The sequence below is a fragment of the Balaenoptera musculus genome, chromosome 2 (assembly GCF_009873245.2).
Source record: "Balaenoptera musculus isolate JJ_BM4_2016_0621 chromosome 2, mBalMus1.pri.v3, whole genome shotgun sequence".
In the NCBI taxonomy this organism is placed as follows: Eukaryota; Metazoa; Chordata; class Mammalia; order Artiodactyla; family Balaenopteridae; genus Balaenoptera; species Balaenoptera musculus.
This window is the reverse complement of record NC_045786.1, coordinates 15,448,755-15,474,087: the sequence shown is the minus strand read 5'-3', so window position 1 is coordinate 15,474,087 and position 25,333 is coordinate 15,448,755. Positions and strand designations below refer to the sequence as shown.

General features: G+C 36.6%; 1 protein-coding gene across 1 annotated transcript in view; it reads left to right on the top strand.

The window, feature by feature from the left end:
- Positions 1-25,333, top strand: part of MALRD1 (MAM and LDL receptor class A domain containing 1) — a 612,855-nt gene that overhangs the window by 488,667 nt on the left and 98,855 nt on the right. Inside the window, exons 33-34 of the mRNA XM_036841268.1 lie at positions 2,705-2,906; positions 18,354-18,617. Of these exons, the coding sequence (XP_036697163.1) occupies positions 2,705-2,906; positions 18,354-18,617 (466 nt within the window). The remainder of the gene's footprint in view (positions 1-2,704; positions 2,907-18,353; positions 18,618-25,333) is intronic.

Genomic DNA, 25,333 nt, shown 5'->3' with positions numbered 1-25,333 from the left:
CCTGGAGACTGACTAGTTGAAGGAGAGGAACTTTAGGAAAAGCTACTGGTTGAGTTCTTTTAATTCTTTACCTGGACAACCTAGATACATGGATATTGTTGAGGAAGCTGGTCTCTAAGAGTCATACTCTTCTGGAATTTAATCATCATCTCCCATATTTTCTATTACCTGTTGCTGAGTGTTTTCCTCCAGAGGAATGTTCATTCTAAATAAATGCTGAGGAGTTGCTTCTCAAATCCTTGACATAAATTTAACTGGTTAATATTATAATATTTGTATTTAAATGGTATAATATTATTTTATTCTGACTATGTTTTTGATTTAGCAAGTTCTCTTTAAGTTTTTCCTACCCTACATTATAAGCTTGGATTATAATATCACCTTTGAATATAATATAAACTTGATTATAATATCAATATATAAACTTCATTATATCTTTATATATTCTTTGAATACATTTTGCTTTTATAATAAAAATCAGGATAACAATGGTTGTTTTAAGTATATAATGTTAACAATTATTATATTAATGGTGAGTGTTCAACCAAAATGTAGACTATCAAAATAGAAGTAACCAGATTATTTATCTAGCAGTTGATTTTTAGAAAGCTATTTCAAATAATGTTATTATTGCAACATGAATTGCTTTTCAGTAAAATCTGTGTAATAAAGTACAAAATTAGAAACAAACGAACTTAGAATTAATTAGTTTTGAAGATATTAGCCACTTTAATTTTTCAAAGTGATAGTTGTTTAAAAGTTTTTTTAAAATAAATACTTTGCTGAGCATTATCATACACATACACACAAAAAAAATCTCAGGGGACAGTGAGTATTATTTCTGTTGAAAGGCAAAAAATACATACCATAATTTTAGTCTTTAGTGGGTGTCCCATTGGCCATGAATAAAGTCCAGCATTAAAAGGAGTCCATAAATGATTCTTCTAGTTTTTCCATTGGCCATTGTGGCTACAAAAATCACTTTACATGACATGCAGTTGTTCAATTTAATACACTGATGGTTCCATAAATATATATTACTATTGAAACAACTAATGAGCTTGTCAAAAAGTTTTGTTGAAATTAAGTAGTGAGTTAGTAAACTCGACCATAATTAATTTGGACTGTAGTAGGATGAAATAATGGGATAAAAATAGGTTGACATATATTGGAGAGTTAATGCTCATGATGAGAGGGTACAAGAGAGATGGCCAGGAGATGTCATGGTGGGGTTTTGAGAAGTAGAGTAAAAGGAGAATGGAAGGAAAGGGAATTTGTCAAGAGCATGTAGGATCGATTGAAGATTAAAAAGACTGAAAGCAGAGAATAAAATGAAGTGTTAAAACAATAAAAATGATACATTAATAAATAAAACACACGTATGCTAGAGTTTTGGATAAAACCAGAAAAGGTTGTGTTATATTTTCATGAAATTTGGTTTTCTGAAATGATTTTCCCAGAAAAAGAGTTATAAAATAAATAAAATAAAGCTATTTCTTTTTAAATCTCTGTGATGTAATCCAGGATTTATGCAAAAGGAGGGCTCAATTTAGTTTGATTTTGTAGAGTTGTCCTGTTATCAAGGTCAGTCAGAAGCTTCATACATATTTATTTTTAACTTTTAAAAAATGGGGAAGATTTGTATGAATTTGAAAACTAAGTATTCACTAAATCTTGGAACTGAAGACTCTTTGGAGTGAGTGTTTGCTTATGTGTGAGACGGGAAACAGTCAACTGACCCAAATTCCTTTCATATTGAATCTTAGCTTATTTTATATTACCATCCATGAGTTTTCTTTACTCTGAGTCTTAATTTTCCCATGTAAAAGAAAGGATTGTATAAGTGATTGCTGAAGTACCTTAAAACTACATTATATATGTATAATATATATGTATATATTATACATATGTATAGCAACTAAGGAAATGGTAGTCATAAAATTTTGGTGCAAAAAAATGTAGGAAAGTATCTTTTCAACTTTATTTTTTGTTGTTTAAATAGATTTTTTTTGAAGAGCACTAGGAAATGTCTGTTTTGTTTTGTTCTGAATTGTTTTTATTGTTTAAAAAAAGATCAGAACTTGTCACGGTGGTTGGTTTCAAAACAAGCTCTCTTTCTATTTCTCTTCCTTTTGAATCTGTTAGTCCTTATACTTTAAAAAGTCCTGAATATTGACGTTAGTTAATTCACGTAGATTTTTTCTGTCTGTCAAAATGTTAAATATTTTCCACAGATTGCTTTCTGAAATGACTTGTTTACTCTCATATTCATTTACTATGAGGATTTTCTACAGTAACACACCTTAGTCGAGATGGATGAAGTTTTTTTAAGTGGTGAAAAATTCTAGTTGTACACCTCCACCAGCTTTTTAGATACTTGAAATAGTTACAGTTTGGGGCCATGTCTAATTTGGTACACAGAAATCGATATGTCAAAACTAAACAAAGGTCTAAGTCACCAAAGGAAATATAACATCCATAGTCTCACTTTATAACCACAACTTGCCTGAGTATAAGCTGGATCTTGCCCACAATGTTACAGAACAGATTGTACATCAAGGATGATTAAAAGTATTATTATTGAGCTGTTGCATTGCTAGATTCCATTCTTTCATCAACAACCTGGATGCCCATATGCCTCTAACATCCAAACAATGAAGAGTTGATCTTTCTCTGTTTGTTTCTTTTTCTTCCCCATTTTTAGGTGTATACTGTAGAGGAATCTGGACTAAACATCCTGGTGTGGTCAGTGATTGGCAGTAAAAGAACCGGTTGGATGTATGGACATGTACCTCTCTCCAGTAACAGTCCATTTAAGGTGGCATTTGAAGCTGATCTGAGCGGAAAAGAGAACATCTTTATTGCCCTTGATGACATCTCCTTTACCCCAGAATGTATATTTGGAGGTAAGCCATCCCTTCAGAAAATGGGATGTGCAAGGATTGTTTTAAATATCTGAATATAGAAGAATGGGGAATTTCTGAGGCATTGCATTTCTTTTCACGTCCAGTCCTACTCATACATTGTAGAAAGAACAGTATATACTGTAGGAGGTAAAGTTTATCTCCCCATGAAACTTTATCATGAAATTTTCATATCCTCTAGGCAACAAAATAGCTTTGACTAGAATTCTTTAAGAAACCCAGAGAAAATTTAGTTCCATCAATATAGCTTTATTGTCTACTTTCTTTATTTCCAAAGGTTCGCAGCAACTGCACGAGGTAAAGATTCCTCTGTTCACCTGTCATCTTCCAGACTGTCTTTTCCATCCATATTAGCTTTTCCCTTTCCCTGGGCCATTTCCCTTCTGTTTCTACACTACAATCTAGAACTCTTATTCTATTGCATAAAGAAAAAAAAAAAAAAATCTTGTCAGTAACTCCTTTTCTTAGAAATCATCCCCTTAACTGAAATCTGAATTTCTAATGTTTAAGATGCTTCCACTTTAGTGGCTATTTGTTCTCTTATAAATTCTTCACATTATCAACATTAGAGAGTAGGGTCATTGCCTTTCAGACTACTCCATGCCTCTTTCAAAATTCTGTTCTTACAGCCTTTATTCAAAATTTTCTTCTCTTTTAAAGCCACACATCTGGGTTCTTCTTTTTCTCATGGTTTTCCACTGGATTCTAAATCCTGGGCAATCTCAACCTCCAGGTGAATCAAACTGTGTGAAACATTGACCTCTTAAATTCTAGTCACTTTCATAAATATTTTTCCTCATTAACCAACTCCCATAGTTATATTATGAACTTTATCATCCCCTCTGAAAATTTACGGTTGAAAAATATAATCTAATTATTATGTCTTCTACTTTTTGATTACTCCTCCTAAACCTGTTTTCCAACGTAAGTAATAAGAAAAAATACAACTCTAGATTTGCAATGTTTCCTGTTTTTTTCCATAAAACGACCTCTTTATACTTTTCCCCTAATGGTCTCAGATTTAATGATCTAACACCTCAATTCCATTCTTTATCAAGCACTTTGAATTCTGTCCTATTTTTTTTCATTTTAACATAAATTTGGGTCCTAATTATGTGCCAGGAACTCTGCTAAATACTTTGCAAGTATTAACACATTTATTTATCAGACCATTCCTGTAGAATAGATACAAGTATCTAGCTCATGTTCTGTCATAATGGGTTTATCAGTCTTTGAAATTGACTTACAGTAGCCATAGCCATTTGCATTTTCCAAACTGCTACTGGTCATACTCATTGGGACCACTAAAAATTTCAACTTACCACTTTAGCTGGACTCTCAACAGTCCTAGATGCACGTTTAGGACCATTGCCTGGCACTACTTTTCTACAACAATCCTCAAATCCTCATCTCTTCCTTGAACTTTCTTCACTCTGCCAATGTTCTTATATCCTTTGAACAGAAAATAGAGCCCATTTATAACGAACTTCCTTAATTTTCTCTTTCCCTCCTGCAAATGTGCCTGTATCTGCAACCAAATTATTTTTGTCACCATTCGTCTCAGGAAAAAACCCTTGAAAAATCCTGCTGAGAAATCTGCTGATAGCCTTATGGAGGTTCTTTTGTATGTGGCAAGTTACTTTGCTCTTGCTGCTTTCAAAATTCTTTCTTTTCTTTGACTCTTAATGATTTAATTATAATGTGTATCTGGCTAGACTTCTTTGAGTTGATCCTGTTTGGGCACTTTTGAGCTTCATGAGTCTGGATTTCTATATCCTTTCCAAGATTTAGCACGTTTTTGGTCATTATTTCTCTAGGTAAACTTTCTGCCTTTTTCTCTTTCTCTCTTGTTCTCTGGAAATCACATGATGCAGGATTCAAGCCAGGTCACTAGGCTGCCTCAGGGACCATAGTCAGATTGAAGCCAGCAGGCCTGTTACTGGGAGCACACACTGTGCTCCTCCTGGTTCCTGAGTGAGCAGGAACTGAACCGTGGCAGAACAGGGTTGGACCTGAGTCACAGGACAGCTCCAGGGTCCACAGCCAGGACTGACGTCAGCGGGCCTGCTTCCAGGGGCACAAATGTGTGTAGGCAAGACTAACTCCTGGAATGCAGTAGAGCAGGGCTGGAACTGGGTCATAGGACTGCTGCAGGATCTGCAGTCAAGTCCAAGGTCAGCCGGCCTCTTAATGGGGCACAGACAGGCATGGTTCCTCCCACATCTCTTGGCAGGTTGGGCTGGTTGTAGAACTGTGGCCAAGCATGGCTGTAGCTGAGTCCACTGGGAAATGGGGCTACTTTTGGTCTGTATCCAGGACCACTTTCAGTGAACCTGCCACCAGAGCATGGGCCTCCCTTCTCAAAGCAGTTCTCCTTGGTCTTGGGCTTCACCAGAGTTTCACAACTCCTGCCAGGATCCTAAAGCTCCCACGAAGGCACTTTTGTCCATGGATGACTGCTAGTTTGTTGTTTGGGGTTGGAGGGATATGAGCTAGGGACCTCCTATTCTACCATCTTTCTGATGTCACTCTCCTCACACGGAATTTTTAAAGGTTTTTTAAGAAGAAAAAAATAGCAATTATATATTTATGCCTCAGAAACGTTTGGTAAAAATGGTCTTTTAAGTGTTAGCACTTAGCAGGGAAAACTTCATTTCCTAGTAATGCTGTATAAAGGAAGCATTATTATCACATAAAATTTAAAACTGATCAAATTTCAATGAAGTTCCCTCCAAATATTCTATTTTTATTGAATGAAAATGCCCAGGATCGGACACAGTTTTCCAATGGAATATAGTTGTAAAAAAATGTGAAAATTCAGATGGTACAGGGCCTTCTACAATGAATATTTGTTGAACAAAGCAAGAGAAAGATTAGATAAATGTTTCCAGTATTCATCTATGTGTGTCCTTCTTCATTCAGCTCTCAGAGAATGTGAAAAATACTCTACCATCAAAACTATTGAATACTTGCTGCTTCCATCTTTCCTTAATTAGCTCAGTCTCGATTCAAATGAACTAAGCAAGCTAAATTGACTTAGATAATATTATCCAAATCTATAATAAGACATCCAGATTTTTACATTTAGCATATTACATTTTCTGATGTCCAGATTAACATCCTAAGATTAAAAACAGCATCCTAAGATTAAAAACTCTCAACTTCATTTCAACCTCATATTAGGTTTTTTGGTTGTTTTGACCATTCTCCCCACACATCCCCAATAACATACATTCTCCCATAATATGAAGGGATGTAGAAATACAGCATTTGTCGCCATAAGTTACCTGTAGTTTTCTTTCCATTTAGAAGATTGCCCTATAATGGCGACCCCTCCCCTACCCCACAGATCTTTAGTTTCTGCGTTATTACTTCTCTATCCTTCCTTTAATTACTTCAGGCTTCCCAGGGAAACATTTTCTAAATGGATACATCCTTGATGCAATAAAGCATCTCCAGCAATTCTGAGTCAGTAGAGAAATGCATTTATTTGCATAGAGTCTGGTTTTTTTAACCATGTGAGTTTCCAAGGGTGGAAGGTGTTTTCTATTTTTGTTCTATAATTTGAAACAAGAAGGAACACGTTTTTCTCCCTGGTGAAGAAACATTTTACAGGGCTGGTAGGACATTGCTGCCTTTAAAACTATACAAGACATTGTACAGTATTTGAAGTAAGAGTGAGTGAGGAAATGTAGCATACTTGAAGGTATGGTGCATATCTACAGAATTTTTTTCAGGAGTCTAATAAGGGGGCAAATACCAGTAGACACAGCTGGAAGGGGAATGATAGGTAGGAAGCAGATTATTTTGGTGTTCTGGGTTGAATAGTGTCCTCCTCCAAATCCATGGCCTTCCCAGGTCCTCAAAATGTGAGCTTATTTGGATGTAAGGTCTTTGCAGATGTAATTAAGATGCGAGTTAAGATGAGGTCATACTGGAGTAGGGTTGGCCCTTAATATAATATGACTGGTGTCATTCTAAGGAGAGGAGAAGGGACACAGCAACAGACACACAGGAAGAACATCATGTGATGAAGGAGGCAGAGATTGAATTGATGCATCTCTGAGTAAAGGCATGACAAGGATGGCCAGGAAAACCAGAAGCTAAGAGAAAGGAATGGACTGGGTTCTCCCCTAGAGCCTTCAGAGATAGTGTGTCTCTGTCAGCACCTTGAATTTCAGACTTCTGGCCTATGCAACTGTGAGAGAATAAATGTCTATCATTTTAAGCCATCCAGTTTGTGGTACTTTGTTATGGCAGCCCTAGGAAACTAATACAACTGGGAACACTGATGTCTACTTTATAACCAAGAACTGGGTTCAAATTGTCATTAAAACACTTACTAGCCATTTGACCCCATTTTTCTTATCCATGAAATAATTATCAAGATTTAGGAAATGTGCCTTTCCTGAAAAGAGTTGCAGTAACTTTTTTTTTTTTTAATTTTTATTGGAGTATAGTTGATTAACAGTGTTGTGTTAGCTTCAGGTGTACAGCAAAGTGAATCAGTTATACATATACATATATCCACTCTTCTTTTTTTAGATTCTCTTCCCACACAGACCATTATAGAGTATTGAGTAGAGTTCCCTGTGCTATACAGCAGGTTCTTATTCATTATCTATTTTATATATAGTAGTGTGTATATGTCAATCCCAGTCTCCCAATTTATCCCTCCCCCCACTTATCCCCTGGTAACCATAAGTTTGTTTTCTACATCCATGACTTTACTTCTGTTTTGTGAAGCATTAACTACTTCAGTCAAAAAAAACCTAAGAATAATTCTGCAACATATTGTCTTCTACTAATTAACATTCCTAATTGAAATGCACTGAGTCTGATGCTCCATTATTTAAATACACAGTAAATAACAAGGGACGCCGCTATGGATTTTAAATCTAAGAAAACTCCAGTTTTAGGAATTAACTTTATGAACAAACTTTCCAACTAGATTTTTTTGTTAAATTGAAAGAAAATGATCTTCAGGAAGTGAATGTAATTCCAAAGAAAAGAAATATTATCCTAGGGCATCCTTTTTTAAATTGACTTGGTAAATATAAAATGACAGCAACTAGCAAGGTGCCAAACAAATAATGAAATTCATAAGGCATTCAAGGGGAATAAGCAGCCACAAGTTCTCCTTGTTTATATTATCACTGCTAAACGACAGTGGCTCTCACATCATTCTGGAATAGAGATTTTCATTCTTGTTTCACATCTCTGAATTTGAGCAGCAAGTATTATTCTGGAGCATTTCCAGGACAGATATATTCTCTTGAATGCAAATTATTTAAAGATGGAGACATTTGTCTGTTTTCCTCATCTTCATCATTTATATCATCTTCAGTGATGTATTCTACATGCCTAGAAGAGTCCTGTTATATAGGAGATACTCAATAAACATGTCCTATGAATAAAGAAATATGTCAAATGAGTAGATGAATAAGTAAAAGTCATCAACTGAATTTATCAACATATGGTACCTCCTTTCACTACCACCAATGAACTCTGCCTCCAGTCTTATCTTCAAACCCGTGTTTGGGAGGTAAGAGAGACAGAGACAGAGACAAAGAGAGACACAGAGAGAATCCAGTAGATTCTGTGTGGCTATACTGAGTGATAGACAGATGACAACTATACTAAAAATTTGGAGACATGAGTCTAAATCATGACTGTATCACTAAATTCTTGTATAATTTTAAGAAACTAATTTAAACTCCTTAGACCATGTTTTGTCATCAGGGAAATGATATAGACAATCTCTTAAGTCCCTTTCAGGTCTACCGTCTTATGATCACACAGGACTTGGTTTGTAAAAGAGGATCAGGAAGGCAGAAGGAAGGCATAGAGAATGACATAGAAAAGAAGAGAGTCCAGAGAGAATGAGGAGGGAGTTCAAAGGGATCTAGGGTTATGGCAGAAATGTCATTGCAGGAAGACACAGAAGACTTCTTGCTGCTTTCTCTATTTGTGAACTTGAGTAAGTCTGCCCTTCATTTAGTCAAAGCTGAGAATCTACTGTGTGCTGCCCTGGATTTAGATCGGAAGGACATATGTGCCTATAATATTATCGCCAACTCTCCAGGAATTTACAAACTAAGGACATATTGGGATAATGATGCATACGTGGAAGCTTAAAATATTATAAAGTGCATTTGAAACTCTCTCAGCTCTAAAACTATAGTTCTAAGATGATTTCATTTGACTTGAAGGCAGTATCAAGTATATGGAAGTAACTTATAGAGCCATCAATGAATAGATTTTTTTTTAAATAAATTTATTTATTTATTTATTTATTTTTGGCTGTGTTGGGTCTTTGTTGCTGTGCGCGGGCTTTCTCTGGTTGCGGTGAGCGGGGGCTACTCTTCTTTGCGGTGTTCGGGCTTCTCATTGCGGTGGCTTCTCTTGTTGCGGAGCATGGGCTCTAAGTGCGCAGGCTTCAGTAGTTGTGGCACACGGGCTGTAGAGCGCAGGCTCAGTAGTTGTGGCACACAGGCTTAGTTGCTCCGTGGCACATGGGATATTCCTGGACCAGGGCTCGAACCCGTGTCCCCTGCATTGGCAGGCGGATTCTTAACCACTGCGCCACCAGGGAAGCCCTATCAATGAATATTCATGAGAAATATTCAGTGGTGTGTTGGTAGACTAGCTCTCAAGGGGGGAAAAAAATCCCTGATGTGTAGCATTTCCCTATTTCCTTGGTTAAATACCCCAGCATGGTTAATTTCAGGTTGCCAGTATGACCTCACTGAAGGTGTATTTGAGAAGAAAAGCACACAGTCAGCTTTGGTGAAGCAGTACAACAGGCTGCCATACACACATGTCAGAGGAAGGAACCTCAGGGTTAATGATGCTCCCTTCCTCCCAGCTGGACAGAGGAGTGAAAACTATGGCTGTGGTCCAGGGCAAAGAATGAGCACATTTACTTCTCATAATGGATGAAGAGTTTGCTAATGAAAACATCTCATAATAAGGATATTTGTACCATTTGTATGAGTTGATATTTTTTTAAAAAGGCTCAAAAACCTCTTGGTTATGAACAATAAAGAGATGTCATCAATTTTTTAGTGCCTTTATCTTTTTCTCAATATCCACTTTGAAACCAGAGATTCTGCCTTCTTTTTTCCCCCTCAGTTCCATTTTACAGCTCAAACTCTACTTCAAGGCCTTCTTATTACTCATCGGAATCCCTGTTACGGCTGCATAACTGATTTATCTAATTTACACACACACGGAACTACCGACTTAATCTTCTAGCCCCTACTATAGTGTAAGTTCCAGAATAGTAGACCTTGCATTTTTCTTATTCACCACGATAACAAAAAGAATTTTTTATTGCAAGCAACAGAACCTGACTCGGGCTAACTTAAAGGCAGAAAATAAGTTTATTGAAAGAATATTGGATTGCTCCAAAAATTAAATGTAAAACTAAGAATCTAAGACAGAAAAATAAGTGGGAAGTGAGTAAGACTGAGTAAACCAGAGGTTGAAACTACCTAAGTCCACTGCCTATGAATACTTCCTTCAGAGCTGGGCTATCTACTTTCCTGCCACCATTATGAGTAATCTCTAATCGTCACTTTGTCACTCCCTCAAAATTAAAGGAGCTGGTTGGAAGCATACTGTTGACCAAGCCCAAATCATATGTCTACACTTCAGAGTCTTGTAAGTTACACTTTCATTTCTAATTTCCACATCAGCCACCTCTGGCTGACGACCATTCCTCTTCTTTTTTAAAAAATCATAATCGAGCTTGAATATTCTGCAACCATTTGGACCAATTTACAAAGCTGACCAGAAACAATAAATTTTCTATCTATACTCCAATGGTGAGAGATGAAATAAAACTGAGACTAATCAAAATACATAAATTCATACGAGTTATAAAGAAGAAAAATGCTTAGAGGCTCTCAATTGCCTACTGAATATGTTTCTTATCCTTTGTCGCAGCTCCTGTCTTATCTCTCTGATTCTGGTTATGAAATGATCCCTTAAAATAGGACCTCTTGCCTTTCTCTAGTCATGTCCCATATTCTGTCCTCTCATCTCATTGACTTTAATCTTACTGCTCTCAGGCTGGAGATGCCCTGCCCTTTATCTCCTCTTGTGTAAATCCTTTTTCACTTTCAAGGGCAGAGCAAAAGCCACCTTCTTCATGAATTTATCCTTAATATTCCCAGCAGGAAACCAAACTCTGTTCCAGATTGTTAAGGCCTTAAGTTTGCAGCTCTCCTGTAATATATCTTACATGGTATTTTGTGATATGTGTAGCTTGTTTTCTGTCATTTTCAGTTCCTCTCCATTGAAAAATCTCCATTGTCATTATCTTGTCTTTTAAAGAAAATTTTAGTGAGTATGAGTATCTTTAACTTTAGGTTGATTGATAAAAATATAAATTTGAAATAAGTGTATGATATAGAGTAGTTATGCATTTTATATCGGAAGAGATATTATAGCACTGTAGATAAATGATTTAGAACATGATTTTAATGCATGGGTCATTTTTATAATTTTGGTTCAGTTAGTGATTCATGGGCCTAATTTTTAAACAAATAGTGATGAATGTACAAAAAGCTGAACGAAAATGATTATCAGTCAATCCTGATTCGCTTATCGGCTTATAGAATATTATTAGGTTTTAAATCTATTATTGCAGGTCGTGAAGTCCTCCCAGTTTGTCAAATGATGGGATAATTCTCCTTTATTCCTGGAAGGGACATTAGATTAGAAGGAAAAAACACAAGAACTGGAAAATGGCATTAAAAGCTAATACCAAACAGGCTTATGAGAGTAAGATCTAGATTCCCTCTTAACTACATTTGGTGGAGCTTGTCTGTTATACTGTGAGGTGGTTCTTATTGGGTTTCCTGCTGATCTTCAGGCTGGAAGGAATTTTATTGAATTAGGGGGAAGAAATCTAAATGACAACCATGGACAAATCAGTCCCAGTAGGAACCATACTCCATTAGCCTGGGTTTGACAAGTTCCTCATATTGAATGTGAAGATAAACCACAGTTCACTGTCCCAACACTGTCTTAAAGGTGAATGCTTTTATATGAACAATGATGTTTACCACATAATCATATATATTTATGTATCCATAGTATATAAATATATATGTATATTTAAAATAAAATATGGTATGGTGAGTTAGTCATTTCTCTACCGTATAGTCATTTTTGAAAATTATCATAACCTTTGCTGACTCTTTTCTTTTTACTTGGAAATATTCAGCAGGCCAGTGTTTTACCAGACCAAGTGTGTCTGAGGGATTCTGGGAGTTTTTCAATAGCCAAGGTCAATCTGGGCCTGTTTTGTTCTCTTGGGCTATTAAAGTCTACTTCTATTATGGGTTTCCTGATTCCCTGGAACACATATGTTGTTATCTGGAAAACATTCAGACTTTATGAAAACAACCTTGTTTGTTTGTTGCCTAAGAAATAAAATAAGAAAGTGACACTGCTTCACTAAAAAAATCTGTTTTAAGAAAAGTTTTTTTTTTTCATTGAAAACAAGTGACTTCAACAGAATGACCAGTTTTTCTGATAGCATCTTATTGGCATATGAGAACATTTTACCCAGAAAAGACCAGTTACTCTTTGTGGAAATAGTTGGAAATGGGGAAATAGAAAACAAAAAACAAGTTTCTTGGCTTAACAAAGAGTAAATACATAGGTTTATATGTATGAGTTATCATTTTCACTAATATAAACTTGGTCAAAATAGAAAGCATGAGTTTAGAGAAATAACCAGTTTTTGATAAAAAGGGGTCTAAAGGAATGACAGGCCCATGGTTGGTCTTCTCTGCCTGATGGAGCAGATGATTGATCAATTAAGAGGTCAGTTCAAGTGCTAAAATATCCAGATCTTGCATTTTGCCCTTTCTCCTCTTTCTGATCACAATGTAATTAAGGTAATGTTAGTTGGGTATGCCTCATGTAGGGTTTCATATGGGGCAAGATAACCCAACACACATTAATCATTTTTTTATCTTCTCAATAAATCAATTTTTGTTTATTATTAAGCAATGAACGAACTACTATTTCTAGTAGTTCTTTTTGACTTCAAGTGTATTTTTCTTTTTTTTCAGTTTTTATTGGAGTATAGTTGATTTACAGTATTGTGTTAGTTTCAGCTATACAGCTGTACATTTTAAATTATTTTATTAGAAAGGCAGAAATTAGTCTTAAAATTATGTGGTTTTAAAAGTAAAACTAATTCAATCATGTAGAACACTCCAAACTTTAGGTAAAGCTACTTATTCATATTCCTCAGAAGTTAATATTAAGTTAAACATAGTTGTATGTATTTGTCTTTGTGTTTAGTGCCAATGCCCTGTTAACTGGAAGTTATGAGGTATCACAGCCACTTTCTCTAGTTTCTCTTTCATCGAGGCAGTCGAGACAATACACCTGGGAGGGCTCTGAGAGACCACCACGTCTAACTCCTGAGTGGTCTTCTCTACTGCCCACCTCGATATCTCCATCTCAGTACCTGCCACTCTCTCCTTTGACCTGCCTGAGACATGTAAAACAGGTGTCCCCAAAGTGTACTTGAAATTCGGCAATATTCCCTCACAGACAGATTGCCTAAGACTCTTAGATTTCCTTCAATTGTGTATATTTGTGGTGTGTGATGAAGAGACAGCTTCCCACTCTCCATCTCAAGCCTTCTACACTGAGACAAAGATGTAATCATAGGTGCCAAAACACCCACTCATGATATCTGTAAGTGAAAACCTTCCCACTCACAGGAATGACAACAGCGTTCTCCTTCCTGCCCCATCCCAGCCGGCAAAGAGTACAATACAGTCATAATTGAAATAGTCATGATTTCCTCTGCAATTTTAGGCTTTGTTGGGAGAATATAGGTGAGGCTGAGTCAGGAGTTTGGTCATTGAATAACCACAGGACAGTGGACCTTAATCTGGTAAGGACAGCGCACTTCACCCTGTGAGGCATTGGGGAACCAGTTTTGAACAGGATTCTTCCTTTGGGAAATGTATTTTGGAAGTAATGTGAAGCAGGAATTAAAAGGGGAATCATTTAATAATATTGGCCCTAAAGTAGAAGTTAAGAGTTTAACATTTGGGAAATTCTTTGACTATTAAATAAAGTTCAGTTAATATGGAATAGAGCTATCAGTGAACAATAGCATTAAATTAGGTCAAGTACATAACCTGGCCCAACATTACGCATAAAAGAGGCCATACCAGCACAGATATGTCAGACCAGGAAATATAGTGTAGGACCATCTGGAGATGATAAAAGAGGAATGTATCTCTTATCCTCTGGGGTCTCTCTGGGTTCCAGGCCTCATGACAAGAAGGAAATGACCAGCAACTGCTCTAACATTTCATATTTTTGTATATGTTTCCACATTCATGTATGTTTTAGATTATTTGAGGTTATATGAAAGCAGAAAATTCTTCATTTATGCAATTTCAGACACTTGCAGTGGTATCACTATTCATAGTTAGGAAGGAATTCACTATCATTGTGGCAAATATTGATGCTGAGTAACAATGATAACTCTTTGGGGGCCTCTTAATATGTTCTGCTTCTTCAGCTCTTGATTTTCCCTAGCACGGAAAATATATTCTTGATTTTCTTTCGAGTCTGCAGCCTCTGTGTGTTGGGGGACAGAGCGAGCTCCATCACAGCTTCATGTTGTAGGTAACCCAACATCCACTGCCCTGTGTCTCTCCTCCACCCTTTCCATCACTAGTGAAGAGCTTGGGCTAGAATGTAGATTCTGAGGGATATTGGTGCTGAGATTCATACACATACACATTTTCTTTTTTAAAACAGTTTTCAGTTCACAGCAAAATTAGGTGTAAATTACAGAGAGTTTGGGTATACCTGCCTCCCCCATAATCAACCTTCCAGCACCATAATGTTATGTTTGTTACAGCTGACTAATCAACATTGACACATCCCTGTCACCCAAAGCCCATAGTTTACATTAGCATTCACTCTTGGTATTACAATTTCTGTGAGTTTTGACAAATGTATAATGGCATGTCTTAATCTGTTCAGAATGCTGTAATGGAATATCATAGACTTGGATGCCTACAAACAACAAATATTTCTTTCTCATAGTTTCGGAGGCTAGAAAGTCCAAGACGAATATGCTGGCAGATTTGGTGTCTGGTGCAAAACTATTTCCTAAACAGTGCCTTCTTGCTGGGTCCTCACAAAGTGGAAAGGGCAAGAGCCAGTTTTAATAAGAGCACTAATTGCATTCATGAGGGCTCCACTCTCATGACCTAATCAGCTCCCAAAACCCCACCTCCAAATGTCATCACATTGGGAATTATGTCTCAACATACGAAATTTGGGGGGGATGTAAACATTCAGTCTGTGCCATGGCATGTATCCACCATTACAGAGCCATGAAGAAGAGTTTTACAGCTCTAAAAATCCCCCCTTGTTCCTCCCTTCCTTTCTACCATCTCTGGATAACCAACGACCATTTTACAATATCCACTGTTTTGCCTTTTCCAGAATATTATATAGCTGGAGTCAGACAATATGTAGGCTTTTAAGATTGACTGTTTTCACTTAGTAATATGCATTTAAGGTGGTGCTAACCTTTTTCAGGTTATAAAAGAGAACAATTAATATCGTTCATTTTTTATAGAATTATATGAGAAAGACATTAACTGTCTTAATTAGGTAACTCCATGGGTGATACCCAAGAATAAACACGTTAATATTAAAATTTTAGGGAAACCTTCTTAACTTCTCAAAGAGGGTATGCAGTAGAAGGCATTCAATTCAGAAGATATACATAGTACATCTTCCGAGAGTATTCATTTTATTTGAATTCCTGGAGGCAGTCTTTTATAGTGAAAAAGCTTGAACGTCCTATGTCGTAGAATGTAGAATTTTCATCAGATAAAACAAGAGACTTAAAAGAAATGTTGAGCTTATGGAGAACTACTTCTGGCTAAGGGTCTACCTAGACTCCCTTTACGAGTGCAAGTTCAAATTCCTCTTGCATCAAAAGTATTTCCACGGAAAATTTGAGAAGTGATTCGGCAGTGTGGGGAGGGCGTTTAATTTAAAACAAGATGCATTTTGATGGTGGGATAGTATCTTAGGTTCCCAGGGAAGTGAACTCTGAGGCCCTGATTCCTATGCAAAAAGTTTATTGGAAATTGTCCCAGGAACAACCCCTGTGAAGTGAAGGAAGCAGGACTGGGCAGAGGGAGGGTTGAATGCTGATACAGGTGCCATAGGGGGTCTCACGCTGATGCCGTGGGGAGCTTGGGAGCTGCGTTGGTCCTAAACTGATGCCTAGGGGCTGGACCATCTTCCCCAATTCGCCAACGAAGGGAGCCGATCCTGGGAGGCTGTGTGACTTTAGAGGGAAAATCCTAGAGGTAGACTCAGCTGTGAGCTGTCATCTGGTAACCTCCCAGCAGCTGGGGGCATGAGGGCCTTGATCTTGATAAAAAACTCCAGACAATGCAAGACAGAATCCACTACAGACAATAAAGCCCACCAGGTTTCTTGTAAAGAAGGACCTAGAACAAGTGAGTTTGAATATCTTTTGATATAAATGATTCTAGAATTTAACAGAATTACTGCCTCCAAATAAAAGAGAACTTTATTTTGCATATCTGATGTAAGCAAAAATATAAAGGAACACACACATGCAACTCATTTTGAATAAGGCGAGAAGCTTGTCTTGAAATAGAGAAAATTATTCCCTTGTGTTTTGTCACAAAAGGTTGGTACCTTAGCTTAGCTAAGTAATAGGTGTATTACTAAGGTTGGTTCAAGATTTTCATCACATGCAAAACGTTTATTCAGCCTTTTCAACCTACAGTTGACGTTCAGCCTTGAGGTGAGTATATAAAGATGAAAGTTTAGTCCATAAAATATATGAGAAAAAAACGAAAGTAAGGATGTCTGCCCTGTCTTCAATGTGAGATTAATAAAAACAATGAAGAGAAACTATTTGACCATGGTTAAATAGTTAAATATCAAAAGATATATATAGTTATACATGTAAATTTATAAAAATTGAAATCCAATTTACTTTCTAAGTTTGAATTCAGAATGTTTCCATTGGAACACTGCAATTGCATGCACTGCTATGACTTAGGTAGTTAAATAAGAATATGACACAAATGTCTCAAAGTCATACATTTATCCCTCTCCCGCTTAAATATGCTTATTTCCATGAACAAAGATTGTCTTAGATACATGACTTTCATCACAGAGTTTGAATTTAAATATATTCTAGATATGTCACCACTACTGAGTGAGTGGTAAAGGAGAGTAACTTTTAAATTTCATTTCTAAAATGAATTCACACCACCATCCTTATGTATAAAACAAATCATTCTTATATTATCCATAAATAATAGTAGTTTTAAAATGTAAAAAACACAAAATAAGGTATTCCTGAACTGGTCCCCACTACTTTTGATTTTCTTTTCCCTTAAAATACTGATGAGCCCGTCAACATCTGTCCCAGAGACAATATGAAGTATAAGAACTGTTCCACTAATACGAATACTGTTCCACAATACGAAGTATAACAATGTTCCAGCAAATTAGTGCAATCCTGTATGTTCACAGATATCCCCTGACCTCTAGAAACAGCAGCAAGTCAACACTCTTCGCTCATGCTTTAAGTGTTGACTTAAACCATTGCTATGGAATAGTTTCACATGATAAAATCTCATTAAATTTACATCATGTCTTTGGACGCTAAAAATTTATAAGCCTCAGTATCCTCATCTATAAAATGGGTTGGTTGGGTGTGAATCACATTATCCTGAAGATTCTCACTAGTGTAATATCTTAGCTTAAACTATGATTGCATCTGCACTTTAGATATGGCTACACATATCTGCACTTTTTAGACCTTTGAAATGTGATCAAGACTCAAGGGCAAAGAGCAGTGTGACAAAACCGTAGCAGACCTCAGGTCTGTGACTCAGTCCTCCCCAGGTTCTCAGGAACCAAATTCCCCTAGCTGAGGCCACTAAGAAACTGTTACTAAACTGTATACTGATATAATGACATAATGCCAATTTACTTAAATTTTTAAATTGTGATTGCAACTTTTCAAAGTGCCTAACTTACTGTATAAAAGTATCTTTACTCCTCAAGGAAAATCTGATGATCAAATTTAAGAGCATGAATCAAAATTTCTTCTTTAATTTGAAAGTGTCATTTTTTCACAGTAATGATGCCCTTTATATAAATGTTTCTGAGGTTAAGATAAGGTGTATTCTCTAATCATGTTGGCCTGTTTTGTTAGAGTTCATATTACTCCTAATAGAAAATTGATTTACTTAAATTAGCTAAATGTTTCATGTTTATGCGAGATGAGAGTATCCTATAATGTTTCAACACTAGACAGAGAGAGAACTCCCCTAACGTGAAAATGACTGGCTCTCTTTTTAGGTCCTGTCACAATACAGCCGTCACCGTGTGAAGCTGGTCAGTTTTCTTGCATCTACACACTCCAGTGTGTGCCCCTCTCAGGGAAATGTAACGGACAGGAAGACTGCATGGATGGATCTGATGAAATGGATTGTTCTCTCAGCCCCCCTCCTCAGCTCTGCGGTCAAATGAAGTTCCAGTGCTCTGCCAACGAGTGTATCCCATCCCTCCTGCTATGTGATGGCGTGCCTGACTGTCGCTTTAATGAAGACGAATCCGGCTGCTGTGAGTTATTTTCATTCACCCAGTGTGCCAGGGGGGAAATGCTGTTTGGAAATGATAGAGAGAGCATGACAGATAAAACAAAGTTCTCTAGAGTGTTACCATGATCGTATCATCAGTAACATAGTTGTTTGTGTTATATTGCTAAACAAAGCATATTGTCCTTGCTTAGCATTTCTGGAAACATTTTGTTTGTAGTCACACTAATCTCCGTTAAATGTGTCTGATTTCCTTTTTTATTTACAACTGGGTCATTCATATAGGGGATGCTCTTATGTATCCATTATCTTTTTAACAAATGTTTGTGGGAATGGATTGAAGACGTGTAATTATAATTTCTTCCCACCCTAAATGTTCATGAAGATGGCTCGAGCAAATGGGCAAATATCCATTGTAGTGAATAGATGTAGCTAGGGGATGGACCTGGACCTGGGTAGATGTTATGTCATTAGAGTTAATGCAGATGGGGGTCCACCTGCCAGTGCCGGGGACGCGGGTTCGGGCCCTGGTCCGGGAGGATCCCGCATGCCGCGGAGCAGCTTGGCCCGTGCGCCACGGCTCCGGAGCCTGTGCTCTAGAGCCCGCCAGCCACGGCTGCGGAGCCTGCGTGCCACAGCTGCTGGGGCCCGTGCGCCTGGAGCCCGTGCTCCACGGCAGGGGGGTTCGCCGCGGTCGGGGGTGGCGGGGGCCGTCGCGCAGCGGCGGGGACCCAACGCAGCCAAAGATAAATAAATTTAAAAAAAAAACAAAAAACAGAAAGAGTTAATGCAGAAGTAAATCTGTGGGACATTAGGGTTGACCTTATCCTTATCACTTACTACCTGTACAATCTGCAACATTATTTGAGTCAGTCTTACCATCCATGTAATACCTAACTTACACGGCTGTGAAGATTTGAGAGAATGCATGTAAAATTCCCAGTCCTGCATCCGTCAACTTCTGTCTTTATTATAATTAGCCTATGTCAGATAGGGAAGGAAGAGTGTTAATTAAGTAATTATACAAAGTACACAAATCTTTAAGGTGAGCACATAATCATGGTGGAGTCAAAGCATCACTAACATTTTATTTAATTACTTGTTTGCTTGGTTTCACATTATATCATACTGTATTTGGGCTGCAATGATAGAGCTCCATAAGCCCTATGTTACTGGCCACTGTTTTGGGGGTGGGGAGCAGTAAAGTTTGGAAGGTAACTGTAAGAGGGGGATATTGGGAGAAATAGAAGGGTATTTCAGTGCCCTGTTTTGTGTGGGCATCCAGAATTATGATAACTATTGGAAAAGATGTGAAGATGAATAAAGGAAAAGGAAGATGACTTGGATTTTTGAAGGTTTTAACCTTAAATCAGTGAATTTCTTTTGCTGGTTTAGGTTTGCAGATTGGCTTTCTATCTCCCAGTTATTTCCTGCATGTATATTCTTTCTATAATAAAGCCTATTTGTGAGGTATTATAATATTTTCTTAGGAGCAAGTTAAACAAATGGAGGTGAATGAGGAAGAGGAAGCCAAGTTACTTATCCCTGTTCCCATCAAGGCTCTAATGGAATTTGGCTGATAGACATCAGATTAAGTTCAATATAGTCATATGGTATTTGACTTCAAATAACAATGCTATGTAAAGAGAAGCTTAGGAAGGTACTGTATCCTTATACTTTTAGACATATGTTGGAAAATTGGTGTTTGATGGGATAGTAATATACAAAATTCTGCTCCTAAGGGGAAATAAGTCCACATTAGGAATAGATGGCATTGTAAAAGAATTGCTTCTCTCCGTGTCCAAAATATTTATTGAGTTAGGACTCTGTAGGGAAAATTGCATGAAAATAAACCATGGACAAAATGCTAGAGCAAAATTACAGAATAAAAGCATCTGATGGTGACAATTTACCAAACAATTGAAAGCATAACAGTTTTTCCCCCCCCTCTGGGCTCACCTATTTATTTAGAATGGTATTTTGTAAACTCTCCTTCCTTCCTTCCTTCATTCATTCATTCACAAATCTTAATTAAGGATGTATTTTATGCCACATGTTGTATTGGACATTGACGATCCAGATGGACATGACATGGTACAAGCTCAGGTTGTTAGATACATTACATATTAGTGAAGGAGATTAGTGATAGTTGGAATACCATGTGATAAGTTCTGTGACAGAGATAAAAACAGTGTTATTGAATAACATAGGGTACTCCCTAGCTATGGTGCCAGGGAGTCTATAAATTTTAACAAGAAAAATGATTGCAGAGCCAAATTTGGAAAGACAGGTACTCATTAGGCAAGTAGAGATGCTTGATTCCAGTGGAGAATGTTCCAAGAATAGAGAAAAAGTTGTTTGATTGAAACATATTTCATATAACTAGAGTGGAGTTTGTAGTACAGGGACTTTTGCAGAAATAGGTTGGGAGAGATAAGCAGGGACTAGGTCTTGAAGAGTCCACCCCATCATGCCAGGAAGAAGTGTTTAAGTAGTAAATGGAATGGATTGCAGTGAGGACGGGGGACTGGTTAGGAGCTGTTACAGTGGAAATATAAAGGGATTGAGTAGATTAATGGCATGAGGTATGAAGATTATGAATAGATTTAAGAGACATTCAAGTGAAGAGGAGGAGAAAGTAATCGAGAATAGTTTCCAAGTTTCTGATATGGGCAACAAGACAGCTAATCAGCCATTCCTTGAGCTGGGAAAAATAGGAGGAGAAGGACCTCTTAGGGTAAGAATGCGGGTTCATTTTTAAACATGTTGTATTTATGGTATCTGTGGCACATCCACGTGGAACGTTCAGGATGTGTTTATAAATGGATGTCTGGAGCTCAGGAATGAGCTAAAGGAAGATATATAAAGATACATATACATAGCTATCAGCATACGATGATTCAAGCTGCAGATATAGGTGAGATAATGGAGAGAGGAAAAAGGTAAGGTGGCAGACAGAATCCTAAGGAACACCTAAAGGACAGTTAAGAAAAACCAAACATCGAAAGACACGGAGATGTGGTCATAGACATGGGAGGGCAAACAAAAGAGAGTGATGATCTTAAGTCAAAGGTAGAAAGCCTACGTATCAGAGAATATTCAAAGGTTCAAATGTTTCTGAGAGATCATGTAAGATTAGGACTAAAAAATACAGACTGGGAAATAGCAAAAATGGTTGCTGGTGGTCTTGGAGCAAGAACATGCTTAGAGTGGTAGGGCAGAATTGTGATGTCAGTCTTTTGTGGAGAAGATGGGAAATGGCAGAGGGAAACAGGCTACAGAAAACTTCAAGAAGCTGGCATTTCGAGTGGGATATAGGATAAAATAAGAGGTTTGGTTCTTTGGTTTGTTTGTTTTGTGAGGCTTGCACATGTTTAAATGTTGTAGGAATAGAATTCTGAAAAGTTTGCAATTTTGTGCAGGAAGATCGATAGCAATTGATCTTTGAAATCCTTTTATTCTTGCAAAAATACATGTTTAGTGATCAGAATGCTTAAACAAAGCATGTGATGAGTCCAAATTTTAAAATAATTCATATTTAATGTTGTCTTTCCACTGGAAACATGTTTTTTTATAAACTGAAGTGATACTTTTACCAAAAATATTTCCTTTCCCTAAAATAAATGGAAAAATAAGTATGGTTTAATTATATGGGAAAATAATGCAAAACCAGGAGCATTCTTCTCATTGATATTCCTCTGATATTCCTGTTCACCAAGAAGATTTTGATTTCATCAGATGTATCGGTCAATATCCTAGCAAGAAATGGATGGCACGCTGATATTATATAATTTGAGATTGTTTTAATAAAGGGATTATTTATTAGGGAAATAATATGCATAGGGAAACCATAAGGAATAGTAACAGCGGGGCCTTTTATCATCCATAGAGCAAAGGATGTGAGAGGAGGGAACAGTTGCCTGAATCTAGAGTCAAGGAGAGCTACTTGATAAAAGGCGTGGCATTTGGTTACGGAGCAGCTAACCAGTGGTGATCTCACAGTCTCTTCTCTCTGCATCAACCTCTTGCTGGTGCTACCTATCAACCAAACCCAACCAAAGCTAGAAGGCAAAGAAGCACATTGATGTACCCTTAGAGTTCAACCTCCCAGGGCTCAGAGCAGGGAAAGAAGATGGAGAATGGCTCAGGAGAGGCACATTATCCATCAATAATAGAGATAACTGGGAAAAACAGATGGAGAAGTGGATAGTTTTCCTATTATCTAACTTTATGTTCCAATAGTAGTTGATACGTCTTATCAAGTTGAGTGTCACTTCTGAAGATTGGGAATGGATCATGCTCCTAAGACTTGTGGATCAGCCTTTATCATCAACAGTTTTATTATTGGCCTTTCAATTTGTTAGCTATGATCTCAGCATCCTTTGGTGCTTCTCCATCACACTGTAAAGATCATCCACTGCATTTGACAGCTTCTAACTAGAGTGTTCCTCAGTTTACTCAACATTAAAATCATAGAGATTAAGTCTTTTTTACAGAGGTATTGGAGAATTAAATGAATTAATATGGTAAAGTGCATAATACAAACATAATAAATTATTATCCTTTCCACTTTAAATTATATTTATAGTTCTATTAAAATTATTTAAGCTGCTAAGATATTTCAATAAGAGTAGTGATTGATTTTAGTTCAGGGATAGAATACATTTCCATGCTAGGTGTGTGTCTGCCTTGAAGGGCTTGTAGCCTTTATTCCCACGGCCAAGATCATAGTTTCTTTGCTGTTAGAAACGTTAATCTGCTACATACATGAGTTTCATTTTAGTAGTAAATGGATACACACCCATAGTCATACATGCCTTACTTTTGTGTATATTTCTTATGCAGCAACTATAATCTTCAAAAGGGATTTTGCTTTACAGAAGTAACTCCGATGAGCCATTCATGAATTGTTGATCTTTAATGTATCATCTACCTGAGTGAGTGAGCTAAAAGCCATAAAATTCTCTGTGTTACTTGGCTTATTTCGATTAGAAAGAGTATGAACCTCTAGGATGATGACAGATTGAAATAAGTATTTTTATAGACATTAAACCATAATGTTTGAAAGAGAATGTGGCAAAAGTAGGTATTGTCCAGGGCAACATTTTGAAACCTGAGCTTCCTATAAATTTTATTTATAACTGGTTTGGACTAATTTTGGAAAATGTTTTTGTTGTATATGTGTTAATAATGGAGGATAAAAAGAAACTAATGATTCCATTTGCTTTGCTGCGTTCAGTCCTTTGCTGTATAGGTGTCAATAAGTATTAATTGCATACATAATTTATTTTCAACCCACTTTTAAGAGGAAATTAATAAATACTAACTTTAATGTTATACCATTTAAAATGCCACAGAAACTAAGCTTTTAGTTTCAAATTTCATAAAGTGAAAGGCCAATTTTTAACTATCTAAACTAAACTTTCGATAAAAAGGAAAAAGTAAAACTTTCTACAAATGAAACCATTTATTTTCTTATACACTTTTTATGTGTTTCAATGCTGTTTGGGCCATAGTTGAGCATTTATACTGCTTACAAGTTAGAACTCTTCATTGTACAGTCAACTTGAAAATAAACTCTCAGTCACACTGGAAATTAGGTTAAGGAGTATGGATTGGATTAGTATTTCTGAGAGAAGAAGGGTCCAAAATAATGCTTTACAAGTAGATGAGTATCTATCATCTTTGTATACAAATTTCAACACATTATATTGTTTAAAACCATAAAACTATTATCTTGTATGGTCCCTCAGCTCCTTGCAATGAAAAACAATGATAAAAAAATATGAATACATACACATACATGGATATATTGAGACATGTATATATTCACACATTCATTTTTTACAAACATCTCTTCATCTTATAGGAGTTGGAAAATTATTCTATTTCTTAGTTTACTTGGTTTGGAATATTATTTATCTTGTTGATGTATTACATATCCTAAAATTATGTCACCCTTTGGAAAAGCTTAAAGGTCATCTATTCTCCTGGCACCTTAGCCATTTCTACAATCCGGTTTCAGCCTCATTTTTTATATTTGTCTATCCTACCTCTTCACACAGACTCCCCAGTCCGAGGCAAACTGCTTTTACTCACTGTTCCAGTATCAAACTTATTGATTCCCAATCTGTAGACTTGATTCCCACTCTGCTAAATGGCTTTTCTCTGGAAACATTAAAATTTAAAACATATCTCAAGACTCTATTCTTACTTTCACCCTTTACAGACTTCCCTATACTAAAGGAATCTCTTATTTTTATCATACTTATCTATACCAATGCTTTTCTAACTAAGTCTGGCTGTATGACATTTCTCTTATTATTATTTTGAACCATTAATCATTCTTGTATTGTTATCTTGGTTTTGTTGCTGTATATGTTTTGGTTACTGTTTTTAAAAATTTCTCTCCTGCACTCACTAGTGGAAGTGCTAAGCATAATGTCTTACTTATAGTGGCACCTCAATAATATTTTTTGGTGTGAATTAATGTTCTAGCAGGAAGAATTGCTCAGTGAAGAGTAACACTTTAATTTTTCAGATCCAGCATTTTTAGTCAATGGAAATACATACTCTTTTTTAAAAAATTTTTATTGGAGTATAGCTGATTTACAGTGTTCTGTTAGTTTCAGGTGTACAGCAAAGTGAATCAGTTATACATATACATATATCCACTCTTTTTTTAGATTCTTTTCCCATATAGGCCATTATAGAGTATTGAGTAGAGTTCCCTGTGCTATA